The sequence below is a fragment of the Sardina pilchardus genome, chromosome 15 (assembly GCF_963854185.1).
Source record: "Sardina pilchardus chromosome 15, fSarPil1.1, whole genome shotgun sequence".
Lineage (NCBI taxonomy): Eukaryota > Metazoa > Chordata > Actinopteri > Clupeiformes > Clupeidae > Sardina > Sardina pilchardus.
In genome coordinates, this window is record NC_085008.1 from 28,412,472 (window position 1) to 28,426,135 (window position 13,664).

General features: G+C 48.5%; 1 protein-coding gene across 1 annotated transcript in view; it reads left to right on the forward strand.

The window, feature by feature from the left end:
* LOC134102713 (rho GTPase-activating protein 29-like) overlaps positions 1-12,752 on the forward strand; it is a 28,202-nt gene extending 15,450 nt beyond the window's left edge. The window contains exons 9-22 of the mRNA XM_062556911.1: positions 62-172; positions 1,636-1,716; positions 3,965-4,129; positions 4,416-4,553; positions 5,543-5,718; positions 6,304-6,455; positions 6,669-6,755; positions 7,092-7,255; positions 7,644-7,832; positions 8,684-8,821; positions 9,013-9,236; positions 9,704-9,959; positions 10,727-10,805; positions 11,078-12,752. Of these exons, the coding sequence (XP_062412895.1) occupies positions 62-172; positions 1,636-1,716; positions 3,965-4,129; positions 4,416-4,553; positions 5,543-5,718; positions 6,304-6,455; positions 6,669-6,755; positions 7,092-7,255; positions 7,644-7,832; positions 8,684-8,821; positions 9,013-9,236; positions 9,704-9,959; positions 10,727-10,805; positions 11,078-12,072 (2,955 nt within the window). The 3' untranslated portion in view covers positions 12,073-12,752. The remainder of the gene's footprint in view (positions 1-61; positions 173-1,635; positions 1,717-3,964; positions 4,130-4,415; positions 4,554-5,542; positions 5,719-6,303; positions 6,456-6,668; positions 6,756-7,091; positions 7,256-7,643; positions 7,833-8,683; positions 8,822-9,012; positions 9,237-9,703; positions 9,960-10,726; positions 10,806-11,077) is intronic.
* Positions 12,753-13,664: the final 912 nt, after the last annotated feature.

Genomic DNA, 13,664 nt, shown 5'->3' on the forward strand with positions numbered 1-13,664 from the left:
GAATCAGATAATATAACACAGCAAGTCTGTCCTGTCTCTCCCCTGTGTGTCCCCCTTTCAGGATTACATGCCGTTCAGAGAGATTTACATCTCCGCTTTCAAAAAGGACATTGAATACAGCCAGCTCCTTCTGCAGACCGCCGCTGCTCTCCAAACCAATAAGTTCATCCAGGTCAGTTTTTTAAAGTTATATGGTCACTTTGCGTCATCAGCTAGCGTGAACATCTCAAAAATAGACAGTTTATTGAATTCCGTTCAGTAGCGTAGCGTAGTTGCGCAAGGCCCCGGTGCAAGTCTGGCGCTGGACCCCCGCTATCTCGACCCATCCCTGTATATCTCAAGACACACACCGACCGACCACAGAGGGAAAGAACGCACGCACGGTCATTATTACATGGACAGCGACTATTTGCGTAACTTGCACACAGCCTACGATCAAAAACAGAATGCATACAAATTCATTCAACTGAACACACCACGTTCCCTTGCAGCACAACAATGGCCTCATCAAAGAACACACTGAGGACGGCTTGACGCCGAAACGCGTTTGTTTTATAGGCATGGTGCTACAATAAAGTATAAGATAATTAGCTAGTGAGTGCGGTTCTTTTGCACATTGGAATACGATATTTAACTCGCACCCGAAGAAGGAGATATCTTGGAGTTTGAGCGCCCCTCTCTCTGCAAACTCATCAAAGAACAAGCAGACACATAAATTATGGCACAGCGGCCATTTAACTAACCTGTTCGCCGATCAGTTGCCGTATAAGCAAAAACCCTTGGACTCACCCGTCAGAAGTGTAGGCCTACTCTACGTGTCTTCTGCTCAGCAAACTCGTTCACTATTGTAGTGAAATCCAATTTCCTCGCCCTGTCATTTTCGATGGAGAGTATGGCCAATCCACTCAGTCGCTCCTGACCCATGGCACTCCTCAGATTTTTAATTTGCTGACTTTCCACGACTTTAGTAAGAGTAGTAGCCTATACCTGTTTACATTTGCTAGCATGTGCAGCAGCCTATGATCAGAGATGACGTAAAAATGTTATGACTGGACAAACAGATTTCCCAGCAGGCCATGTTACAACATCTTGTAAGTTGACGATAAAATAATCATTAATGGTATTAGTTTTATTGATTAATTTTGATTCTAACATTGAAATGTCATTAGTAAAATCAAAATGATATGGAAAGTAGGAGAAAATACAAGAATTGGGGAATGGATAGGTGCCACCATGAGACCAAGTCGTAGGAGATAGTGAAGGATTTAAATAGCAATCAGTTCGCATACTTGACTATATGAGAAGACACTGCGTCATTGATGACAGTAATTGACTTGATGTCGCAGAACTAGGAGACGCGGGGCATATTTCGAAATGTAAAGGGCCCTGCGAAGCTCAGGGGCCCCGGTGCATTGCACCGGCTGCACCGTCGCACGCTACGCCCCTGATTCCGTTTCCTTTTTAGTTCCTTTGAACTATTATTAACTACTCCTGTGCTCCCCTCTCCTCTCCTCTCCTCCTCCTCCCCTCCTCTCCTCCTCTCCTCTCCTTTCCTCCCCTCCTCTCTTCTCCTCCTCCTCCTCCTCCTCCTCCTCCTCCCCTCCTCTCCTCCTCTTCTCCTCTCCTCTCTATCAGCCTCTCCTGTCCAGAAGGGCTGAGCTGGACAAACTGAGGAAGGAACTGAAGGAGCAGTGGCAGAGAGAGCGGAAGAGAATGGTACACAGCCCTGACTACTGCTCCTGATACACTCCCCATAAAGAATACTGCTCCTGATACACTCCCCATAAAGAATACTGCTCCTGATACACTCCCCATAAAGAATACTGCTCCTGACACACTCCCCACATTTATTTATTTATTTAACCTTTATTTAACCAGGTTAGAATCCCATTGAGATTAAAAACCTCTTTTACAAGGGAGACCTGGCCAAGACAGGCAGCAGCAATCTTAAAACACATAGTTTCTAACACTTACAGACATACAACACAGAGAAGTCGTACAAAGACCCATTTCTACACTGGTGTTAGCAACTAATAGACTTAAAAACATCTGCATCTTAGATAATCAGCCTTAAGCCCAAAAAAACTACTCCGGCTGTATGCAACACACATTTGGCTTCAGAATTTGATCCCTTGGACATGAAATTCACATAAATTGCCCTTCCCTCAAAGATCCTTATAAACAGAGATTTGTTTGGAAACTCCTTGTATAGGATTAGTTTGTTTGCATGGCAATGTGGCAGTAGTCTACACATATCCCGCCCCTTCCTGGATGCCTCCCCATTCACTTGTATAGGACAATAGATAACTGATAACTGGATGCCTCCCCATTCACTTGTGTAGGAAAATAGATAACTGATAACTGGCCAAAGTGCATTACCAAGATGGCCATGGGATGGGGTGGGGGCGCTGTGTACACCTTCTGCAGGCTATAAACAAGCATTGATCACAAGGGTACAGTACAGTACAAGCACTGTTCTTCACCGTCATCTAGCTGTCTGCGCTGTATAGGTGCTCAACAAACGCAATGTTTGCACATAGTTTCAGTTCTGTATGTAGGTAAACAAAGAGAGTACTCAGAGTACCCATTCAATCAACATGTTGGTTCTGGAGTACGGAGGGGGAAAATTGTGAGTTTGACTGCCTGTTGAGTTCAAGTATCAACAAACTTTTTTTGCCAGTAGGGTATCCAATGAAGCAAGTTAGACATACAGTATCTAGGCTATCTAGATATATCGTATGGTATGCACGTCGTCCATTGTAGTGGCATATTTGCACACACGACAATGTTTGGAGAGGTGGAGCTCTACCTGTAAGATTTATGACAGAATCTCACACGTGAGAGAACTTTGTTTTTCAAGATAAGTGATTGGTCAGTAGTCAGTAGGATTGGTCAGAGGGCGGTAGTTTTGCACGATTTAAGCTATAACTTAGCACACCAGGTTTGGTCGGCAGTATAAGACACCATGGTGATACATTTATTTATTTATGTTTCTTTGACTGGGACAATGCACAATATATAATTGAGCCAGATTTTAGCCACAAGGCTAATTTGCATCTTTAGTCCCTGGACAGGAGTTGATGTTATAAAAGGTTAAAAATAAAAACAATACGCAATGAGTGGGAGCAATGACCAACGCACATGTCACAGCAACATGAACACAGTAATTATGGGGAGAAAAAAAAGAAAGAGAAAGAAAGAAAACAATAACTAAAAATGTTTACAATGTTGCTCTGCTTTCAGCCATCTCGTAAGACCTACAGTAGTTTAGAGGCACTGACATGAGAGCAGCAACCTACTCTGTCTCTTGCTGGATAAACAACATTTTTAACTGACATTTCAGCTTTATTGAGCGGTGCCGGCAACAATAGATCTGAATCGTAATAGATACATTGGCGGCGGCAGAGTTCAAGCGCTGGTGTGTGGGATTGTATTGAAAGCACGCGTCGCACACACATGCACACTCACAAGCAATGTAATCGAATGTCGAAATCTGAGTGCACCACACTTACATGCAGACTATCAACACCTTGCCTTTGAAGCACAGAAGAAAAGCAATGTGAATTGTATCACCTGTTGAGCTCAAATTTCAACAATCTTTTTAAAAATCTTCCTCTCAGGGGGGCGCTGTGGCGCAGCAGGCTACAGCGCCCGTACCATTTACGGGTCCAAGTGCCCACGGGGACCCAGGTTCGAATCCGGCCTGCGGTCATATCCCGATCCCACCCCATCTCTCTCTCCCACTTGTTTCCTGTCTACCGCTTCACTGTCCTGTACTAATAAAGGCAAAAAGCCAAAAAAATATACTTAAAAAAAAAAAAAAAAAATCTTCCTCTCAGCCGACATGGAAAAAAAAAGCCCATCCAGTAGTGCAAAAACAAAAAAAAAACAACCGAATTGCATAAGGAGGGGGCGATGCGTGGTGCTGTTTCATTGACCTCTCACCTTCCCGTTCCCCTCCCAGCACGAGGCTGAGGCGCTAAAGAAGAAGGCCTACCTGCTGCAGGTGCAGCGGAGGGAGGAGTACGAGAAGGTGCGCGGCGCCTCCAGCCGCACCGACGAGGAGCAGACCAGCGGGGGGCGCCAGAGGGACAAGCGCAGGAGGCTGGAGGAAGAGGCTCTGCTCAAGGTGGCCTCTCATGGCTTTGTGTGTGTGTGTGTGTGTGTGTGTGTGTGTGTGACAAGCGCAGGAGGCTGGAGGAAGAGGCTCTGCTCAAGGTGGCCTCTCATGGCTTGGGACATTACACTTGCAGTTTGCAAAGAAAGAAAAGTGCCTCTGTTTAGTTGGGCTTGATTTCCTCTCTATTGTAGAGGAGGAAAAGTGGAATTTTGTCTTCTGTAGAAGACTTACTGCTGGTGCGTGCGTGCGTGCGTGCGTGTGTGTGCGCTAATAAAGTGTTGTCGTTCCCCCTCAGATGGAGGAGGCGCTGGAGCAGTACAAAGTGTGTGTGTCCGAGGCAGAGAACAGGAAAGCAGCGCTGGCCAGCACTCAGGCCGGCATCCTCACACAGTTACGAGAGCTGCTCTTCCAGTGTGACCTGACCCTCAAAGCGGTTAGTCTACCACTCACACACACACACACACACACACACACGCGCACACACACAGAGTCAGAGGTATTTGCATTTCTGCAAGCAGTGCCCACATACCCAAGCAACTAAAGGAACACTTCCTCTCACGCTTCCTCCTGAATCAACAAACAACTTAAGAAAGTAGCTCGTTACGCAAACATTCAACCATTGACCTCACTGGCTTGGCCAAAGCAGAAAGGGAATTTTGTGGGTAGGTCTTTGGCAGATTTTTGTAACCAACATGCTTTCAATGCTTCTCGTTTCACACTGCTGTTCCCAAAACACTATGGACTACTCTCATCCTCTAATAGTGTTCTAAATGCAAATTATGCAAATACAGGTTTCTGTCTACAGAGGTGTCACTGGTGTGAAACACATCTGATGTCATCAGCATTGTGTGCACATCTGGGACACTGTATTTCATGACAGTTTTGTGTTTAAAAGTTGTATCATATTCACACAAACACATACACAAAATAATGTATGCATACACCAATTCTCTCTATACTGGAATTTAAATTATACATACATACTGATGCATGTGAATGCTCTGGTGTTTTGCATGTGTGTGTGCGTGTGTGTGTGTGTGTGTGTGTGTGTCTCTGTGTGCGCATGCGCGTGTGTCTGTCTGTGTCTGTGTCTGTGTCTGTGTCTGTGTGTGTGTGTGTGTCTGTGTGTCCGGCGTGCGTGTGTCTGTGTGTCTGTGTGTCCGGCGTGTGTGCGTGCGTGCGTGCGTGCGTGCGTGCGTGCGTGCGTGCGTGTGTGCGTGCGTGTGTGTGTGTGTGTGTGTGTGTGTGTGTGTGTGTGTGTGTGTGTGTGTGTGTGTGTGTGTGTGTGTGTGTGTGTGTGTGTGTGTGTGTGTGTGTGTGTGTGTGTGTGTGTGTGTGTGTGTGTGTGTGCGCGTGCGCGTGCGCGTGTGTGTGTGTTCGCGCGCGTGTGTGTGTGTGTGTGTGTGCGTGTGTGTGTGGCAGGTGACGGTGAACCTGTTCCAGCTGCAGCGGGCCCAGTCCTCCAGTCTGCCGGCGGCGCAGCACAGTCTGAGTGAGCGGGCGCGACGCTACCAGCCCGGCCAGAGCTACACACACTTCCTCAGCAGCCTGCCCCGCGAGCACACACACCTCAAAACACGCTCCTACGACCTCACCAGGTCAGGCCTCTTTTTTTCCCATTTCGGTGTTGTTTCTGTACTTCATTGAATCATACACTTGTTCATCTTTTCATGAAGTAATTATGTGTCCTGATATCTGTCTGTCTGTTTGGAAAAGCAGAATTGTGTGCAGTGTTTCCCTTACAATGTCTTCAGCAGTGGCGCTGCAAAAGCTTCACATGATCAGTACAGTGTCACGACAATTAGGTCTACTTGCACATTGTAAAAGCACAACAGCCAACGTCATCGTTGAAATTGTTTTCTGAAAGTCTTCACTAAGTTGCAAATTGTGGTTTAGCCTCTAAGTATTCAGGGCTTTAGGCTACACAAAAGTTATACGTGTCAGGCTATGCCGGCTGGAGCTCTCTGCTGTGGCTTGATTACAACTCTCAGGACGCAACTCATGGGCTTGACGGCCCCTAGCATCGTTGCTGGAAGAAGTTGTAGGGGAAACTCTGGTGTGTTTTCTACTGGAAAACTGAATGAGGAAAAGATTGTACCCACCTCACTCCGTGTGTGTGTGTGTGTGTGTGTGTGTGTGTGTGTGTGTGTGTGTGTGTGTGTGTGTGTGTGTGTGTGTGACAGCTTGGGCTCCAGGGATGAGGTGGAGGAGCTGCGGAGTGTGTCCCGGCGGAGGGCCAGTGGAGGAGACTACGGAGGAGGAGGAGGAAGTGACTCAGAGAGCGCAGGGGGCAGCAGCGAATCACACTCCATAGACTCCCCTGTAGCCAGCCCAGGTACAGACACAGACACTCTCACACACACTCTCTCTCACACACACACACACACACAGTCGTTCTTATGAGATCAACACACTCCATAGACTCACCTGTAGCCAGCCCAGGTGCAGACACACACACACACACACACACACACACACACACACACACAGTTTCTGTATGTTCTAGCTGTGAGAACAATGGAATTGACTGTCAGCTGATGTCCTTCAGAATCTGTGGGCCGAGGACTGCCCAGAACTCCGTCCACTGGAACCATGTCCTCTGCAGACGACCTAGACGTCCGAGACCCAGATAACGGTGTGTGTAACATAGATGAAGAAATATTAACACATGCACATGTTGGGAAATACTCCTGTAACGTTATCCGACATTACCAGAGTTAGGGGTTATTTTGAAAGTGTTTGGTCTGGGGTTTGATTGGAAGATTATGGGGTGCTCTTAATCCACAAGAAATGTTTGGACTTCTTTAGGTTCGGGTGCTCTTTGGTTTAAGGTGACAAACTCAAAAAAAAAAAAAAGAGAGAGAGAGAGAAAATGTGAATAAAGTCATCTTAATTAAGGAGTGCCTTGGCCGGGAACATTTCTCCCTCTTTGACTGTTTGGTGTGTGTGTTGGGTGGTTTGTGTTGTGCAGGTCTTGGGGACGGACAGGGGGAGTTGGTGAGTTGCACTGGGCCCTTCCAGAATGTTCAGATGTCCAAAGCCGCTCAGACGCACCGCTTGAGAAGACTGCGTGCCCCAACCAAGTGCCGGGAGTGTGACGGCTTGGTGGTGTTCCATGGAGCAGAGTGTGAGGAGGTATATAGACATGGTCACACACACACACACACACACACACACACACATCCACATCCATTATTTGAGCACACACACTTTTAATTTAATTAAATTTCACTTATAGAGCGGCAAAGCATTACACATGTCTCATGGCGCTTTACAGAGTGTTAAACAACTTCCCTCACATGGAGAAAGCGCTGGAGCAGTGTTAAGTGTGTGTGTGTGTGTGCGTGCATGCTTGCGTGCGTGTATGTCTGTTGTGTGCTAATACAGCACTGGAGTAGTACTGGAGTCTGTCTGTGTCTGTGTGTGTGTGTGTGTGTGTGTGTGTGTGTGTGTGTGTGTGTGTGTGAGATGAAGGATACCAGAGCAACACAGAAGTTTGCGTGTGTGTGTGTGTGTGTAACAGTGCTCGCTGGCGTGCCATAAGAAGTGTCTGGAGGCGCTGTCCATCCAGTGTGGACACAGGAAGCTGCAGGGGCGGCTGGCCCTCTTCGGGGAGGACTTCGCCATGGTGGCCCGCGGCAGTCACGACGGGATCCCCTTCATCATCAGGAAGTGTGCTGCCGAGGTGGAGAGCCGAGCACTCACCGTGAAGGTGTGTGTGTGTGTGTGTGTGTGTCTGTGCCTGTGCCTGTGTCTGTGTCTGTGTCTGTGCCTGTGTGTCCTGATGCACGTGATTATCAGGTGGCATTCTTAATAAATCCGCATGCAATGACACCAAAGCTAATCATTGAAGGTGTGTGTGTGTGTGTGTGTGTGTGTGTGTGTGTGTGTGTGTGTGTGTGTGTGTGTGTGTGTGTGTGTGTGTGTGTGTGTGTGTGTGTGTGTGTGTGTGTGTGTGTGTGTGTGTGTGTGTGTGTGTGTGTGTGTGTGTGTGTGTGTGTGTGTGTGTGTGTGTGTGTGTGTGTGTGTGTGTGTGTGTGTGTGTGCCCCGATCCACCTGCTCCTATCAGGCGGCAAATGCTTGTTACAACAACAACTTCCATTTCTATATGATTTTATCGAGGCACCCAACGTGGTTTGCAGTGAAGGGGGAACCTCACTCACTGTTGCAATGAAGGTTGAAATATGATGTAACTACTGATATGGAAGTGTCCAGGACAGGCACGGGATGGCTCACACAAACATCCATATTTCAGACACCTTAAACATTAGTGCCTTAGTTTGTTTTTTATAATGGTGTTGTGGATGGGGGTACCATACTGTATGTTTCATGATTTATGTAAAAACCTTTGTCTACCGCCGATGCTCCTGTGTGCCCAAGACGAATTTCTCCAGCAAGAGAGACAATAAAAGTACTTACTTACTTATTTGAGACAGGCAGGGGTTTGGGATTCCAGTCAGACTGAGGGGATTAGGCAGAAACAGGCTCTTAGTGTGTTTATATATGGAGTCTGTGTACTCCCCATAGGTAAAAAATACTCTAACGGCTCTCTCTGTTTGTAGGGGATCTATCGTATAAACGGGGCCAAGTCACGCGTGGAGAAACTGTGCCAGGCCTTCGAGAACGGCAAAGAGCTGGTGGAATTGTCCGACCACTCGCCTCACGACATCAGCAATGTGCTCAAACTCTACCTGCGACAGGTAAACAAAGACAATACAGTCTCCGTCAACACGTAAAGCATGCAATTTGTCCACAAAATAAACTCAACAGCAACTAAGGCATGCACTTTGCAGACATGCCGAAAGGCATGTAGTATATATATCTATGGTTATACGCTATTGTGCTTTGGCCATTTCCCCTGTTTATCGATCACTCCTCTATCCCACTACAGCTGCCAGAACCTCTCATCCAATATCGTTTCTATAACGATGTGATCGGGATCGCCAAGGAGACGCAGAAGATCGTCATGGTGGAGGCGGCCACTGACCACGAGGCCTCGGGCCAGAGGCTGACCGCAGGGGTGGAGCGCGTCGTCCACAAGATGAGAGACCTGCTCCGGCACCTTCCGTCCGCCCACTACAAAACACTACACTTCCTGTTGGCCCACCTGTACAGGTACATGTGGACACACACACACACACACACACACACATACAGTATGCACACACACACTAATGCTCACACATACACACACATGTTATAGTAGTAAGTGCATGCGTGTGTTTAGAGTGCCCTCACCCTCCTGTTCATGACTGTGTTTTTCTGTATAGGTACATGTGTACACACACACACACACACACACACACACACACACACACACACACACACACACACACACACACACACACACACACACACACACACACACACACACACACATATACAGTATGTTATAGTAGTAAGTGAATGCATGTGTGTGTTTTACGGTGCACCCACCCTCCTGTTCATGATTGTGTTGTTTTTCTACATCACATTTAAATGTATTGCTTTAAGCAGCAGCTTCTCTCCAAAGCGCCAGCTGCAAAAACGAGGACTAACGTTGGCGCTTCTCCCTGTGATATCAATGTGATCGCCCCCCACAGGGTGTCCGAGCAGGAGGAGGAGAACAAGATGAGCGCCAGCAACCTGGGCATCATCTTCGGGCCCACGCTGTTGCGGGCGCGGCAGACGGGCGCGGAGGTGTCGCTGTCGTCGCTGGTGGACTACCCGTACCAGGCGCTGGCCGTGGAGCTGCTGGTGCGCTACCACAGCGCCATCCTGCCACTGCCCATCGCCTCCTCCCTGCCCACCCAGCAGGCCTTCCGCAGGAACTCCCACTCGCTGCTGGACATGAAAGAGGTCAGGGGGGGCTCAGAGGGTCAGGGAGCGGATCTACAGTACTGTGCCCTCCTAAAGTATTGGAACATGTGCTAAAAGTTGACAATGTAAAATCATTTTTGGGAAATTGAGCTTGGAAATTGATTTAAGATCAATTTTCCAAAAGATGATTTTATATTGTCAGCTTTAGCATGTGTTCCAACACTTTTGGAGGGCACTGCACTGTATGTGAACAGGACTTGGTTTCATTTACTGCTAGAGTGGCTGCACCCAGAGTGTGTGCAGTGCACACGGCCAGTGTGGAGGTTTTGGTTGTGAGAGATGTTGCGTTGTGCTGTGCTGGCTTGTTGGACATGAAAGAGGTCAGGGGCTCAGAGGGTCAATGAGTGAATCTGTGGGTGCCTCTCATTTGGGCTTTAAATACGTCCTCCCTCGCTCCTCGGGCCTCGATCCTCACTGATCTACATAAAGAATGATGGGGCGAAAACAATGGGATAGTCTATCCAGTGTTAGTTATACAGTAGATCAGTGGGAACGCCCTTGAGGATCGAGCATCGAGGATCGAGGAGGCATGTTGAGAAGCACCTTATGTGAACAGGACATGGTTACATTTACTGCTAGAGTGGCTGCACCCAGAGTGTGGCAGTGCACACGGCCAGTGTGGAGGTTTTGGGTTGTGAGAAATGTTGCGTTGTGCAGTCCTGGCTTGTTGATGTGCAGTGTTTGTGTTGTGCCGTCCTGGCTTGTTGATGTGATTTCACATGTTGTTGATGTGTTTGTGTGTTCAGGCTCACCCCAGCAGGGGGCAGCACCGCTACTCGTGTTTCCCAGAGATGCAGCTCTCATATGGACCTCAGGAAGACGCCGGTGAGTCCTGCCAAAGCAGACACATTTGCTTTATGGCTACCAGCGTTAACCTGAAGTGTACCGTGACATTAATATTTTAATCAAGTTTGAAGTGTTGAAGTGTTTCTCTCTCTCTCTTTCTCTCTCTCTCTCTCCCCCCCTCTCTCTCCCTCTCTCTCCTTACCTCTCCCTCTCACCCTCCCTCTCTCTCTCTCTCCCTCCCTCTCCCTCTCACCCTCCCTCTCCCTCTCCCTGTCCCTCTCCCTCTCTCCCTCTCTCTCCCTCTCTCTCAGCTTTACTGAGCCCAGGAGGCAGGTTAGATGTTGAGGGTCAGAGGTCGATCAGAAGCCCAGAGCTGCTGCGCCCTCCGCTCGGCCTGCAACAGCTCGTGCCGTCCCGTCCCGTCAGCGTGCCCGTGAGCGACCCTGTGTCCACGCCAGCGTGTGTGACGACGGTCAGCGTGCCTGCGAAGAGCCAGCCGCAGCCTGCCATCCCCACTGCCCCTGGCACGGCCGTTGACACCAACACGCCTGAAGACTCCCTCCGAGGAGCCGAGAGCTCTGGCGTAGACGACGCGCTAACTGATCCGGGAGCAGGCGGAGAGCGCCCGAGTGTGGCAGCAGCGCCAGGCGTGGGTGAAGATGCCCACGGGGGCGCGGGCACGGACAATGGAGCAGCGGCGGGCACAGACACGAGCGGCTCAGCCAGTCCAGGCTCGGACGTCCCAGACTCGGGCAAGAGAGCTCCAGACGCGAGCACGAGTCCGACTGCAGGCGGCGTGCCCACGTCACAGGTCCAGGGCACCGTGCTGGACCCTCAGGCTCTGCGCCGGACGTGGGAGAAGGAGTACCGGCCCCCGCTGCTCACGCCCCGCACTGCCATGATTCTCGCCAACCTCCCCCGTCCATCCGCCGACGCCACCTCGCCCACCTCCATCATCAGCACCATCAGCACCGTCACCGTTAGCAACAACACCGCCTCCAGCAGCGGCGTGTCCAGCATCAGCACCATCTTCCCCCGTAACCCCTACTGCGTGAGTGTGGGTCGCGGGGGCCCACCGGTGGCCTTTCGGGCTCCGCGGACTCTGTACCCTCCATCCGGAACTTTCTACCAGCCCCCACCGCAGTCGCCGAGTCCCACAACGCCAGACACTCCGCCCGCTCTCTCGCCCACATCGCCAACCACCCCATCGCCAACCAGTGCCACCAGTCCCACCAGTGCCACCACCAGACAACGGCTCAGGAGTAGCCTGCAAGAACTGGAACCCCGGGAGGCCCACTTTGTCTAAATACAAAGACTTGTATGTATGTGTGTGTGTGTGTGTGTGTGTGTGTGTGAGAGAGAGAGAGACAGACAGGGAGTGAGGGGGAGAGAGAGGGAGAGAAAGAAAGAGAGTGGTGTATTTGCATGTTTATCGGTTGTGTGTGAGAGAGAGTGTGTGACAGAGAGAGAAAGAAAGAGTGGTGTGTTGGCATGTTCAGTTTATCAGTTTATCTGACGACAATGCAGGTGTGTCAGTTGTAAAGCCCTCGCCATACTTCTGCAGCTCTCATCCGGGTCCCACCCGTGGGGTCACTGCCGTCCCCCACTCAAGCCACTTTGTTTTAGTCATGTTCTCATGGAATGTGGAGTTCTCATGGGATATGTACTGTAGTTCTTCTCAAATGTTCTGACAAGGTTCTTCTCACAGGGTTTCTCACATGTTTGTGGTTTTGTTTTTGTTCTTTCATCTCAGTCCACATCAGTTATTACTGTATATCAAGGAGTTCAGGTTTATTTTATTAATCTAAAACCAATGTTATTTTTTATCATATATCATTAAAACACGTATTGTTCTGTCAGAGTAAACTACATTCCGATGATATGCAATACAACTGCATTAATGTGATAAACTGTACCTTTATATTGTTATTTTTGTATGAATTGTGAATTTCATGTACCATGAATTAATACATGAAGTTACAACAGGCTCTGCCTCTTCATTCTTTTAAAGCTACCATGTGTCAACATGATGAGTATATATAACATCATGTGAACGTGTTGGTCACAGAAGCGGCACCAGCCTCGAGTATAGCCTACTAACTCATCCTCCTCAGATTAGCGTCTTTACTCCATGCCCCAGCCAGTTTATCTCAACCTTAATCTGCGTTGTCATCTGCCTCGTGTCTCGCACCCAATGAAGGCACAGAGCCGAAAGGTGAGACTGGGAGAAACTTTACCCAACATTTCTGCAACTAGACGTGAAGATACTATGTAAACTAAGCAGAAGAGTTAGTGATGTAATATTCTGGTTTCGTATCATTCCTCTGTAGTTTTCCCAATTTGACCATGTTGATCTGGAGATTACAGCAATCTGATTAGCGGTCTCACCGTCTCACCTGTGCGCTACGCAGCGCTTGTTTGTGGATCTATCGTTTGCCCGCAGTTATTCTCCTCTTCATTCTCGTATAAACTATGTAAATGTTGAGTAACCTGGACTTCATTTCTTCTGAGGTAAGGGGATACATTAGGTTTTTGCCTTGCTGTCAGTGTTCCGTCATCATAGCCATAGGCCACTCTCTAACCTGAAGGGGATGGTAAATGCAACGTGAATTTTAGACCTGTAGTAATTAACCAGCGTTTAATAATGTGCACTTGTCATTGAAATTAATAGTTTTAGTAATTTAGCACTTGGTCAACATGTTAATTATAGCGCATATTACCCTATAAAACGACGAAGATTGTCTCACTTTGTGGCTCATTAATAAATAAAAAAAATAATTAAAAACATTGGCCTACAACAGCACATAGGCTACACGCTACAGTAGGCCTACACGTTATTATTCAGTGGAGTAAAATGGTAGTGTTATCCTTTTAATCATTGTTCTCAACGAAGCCGCT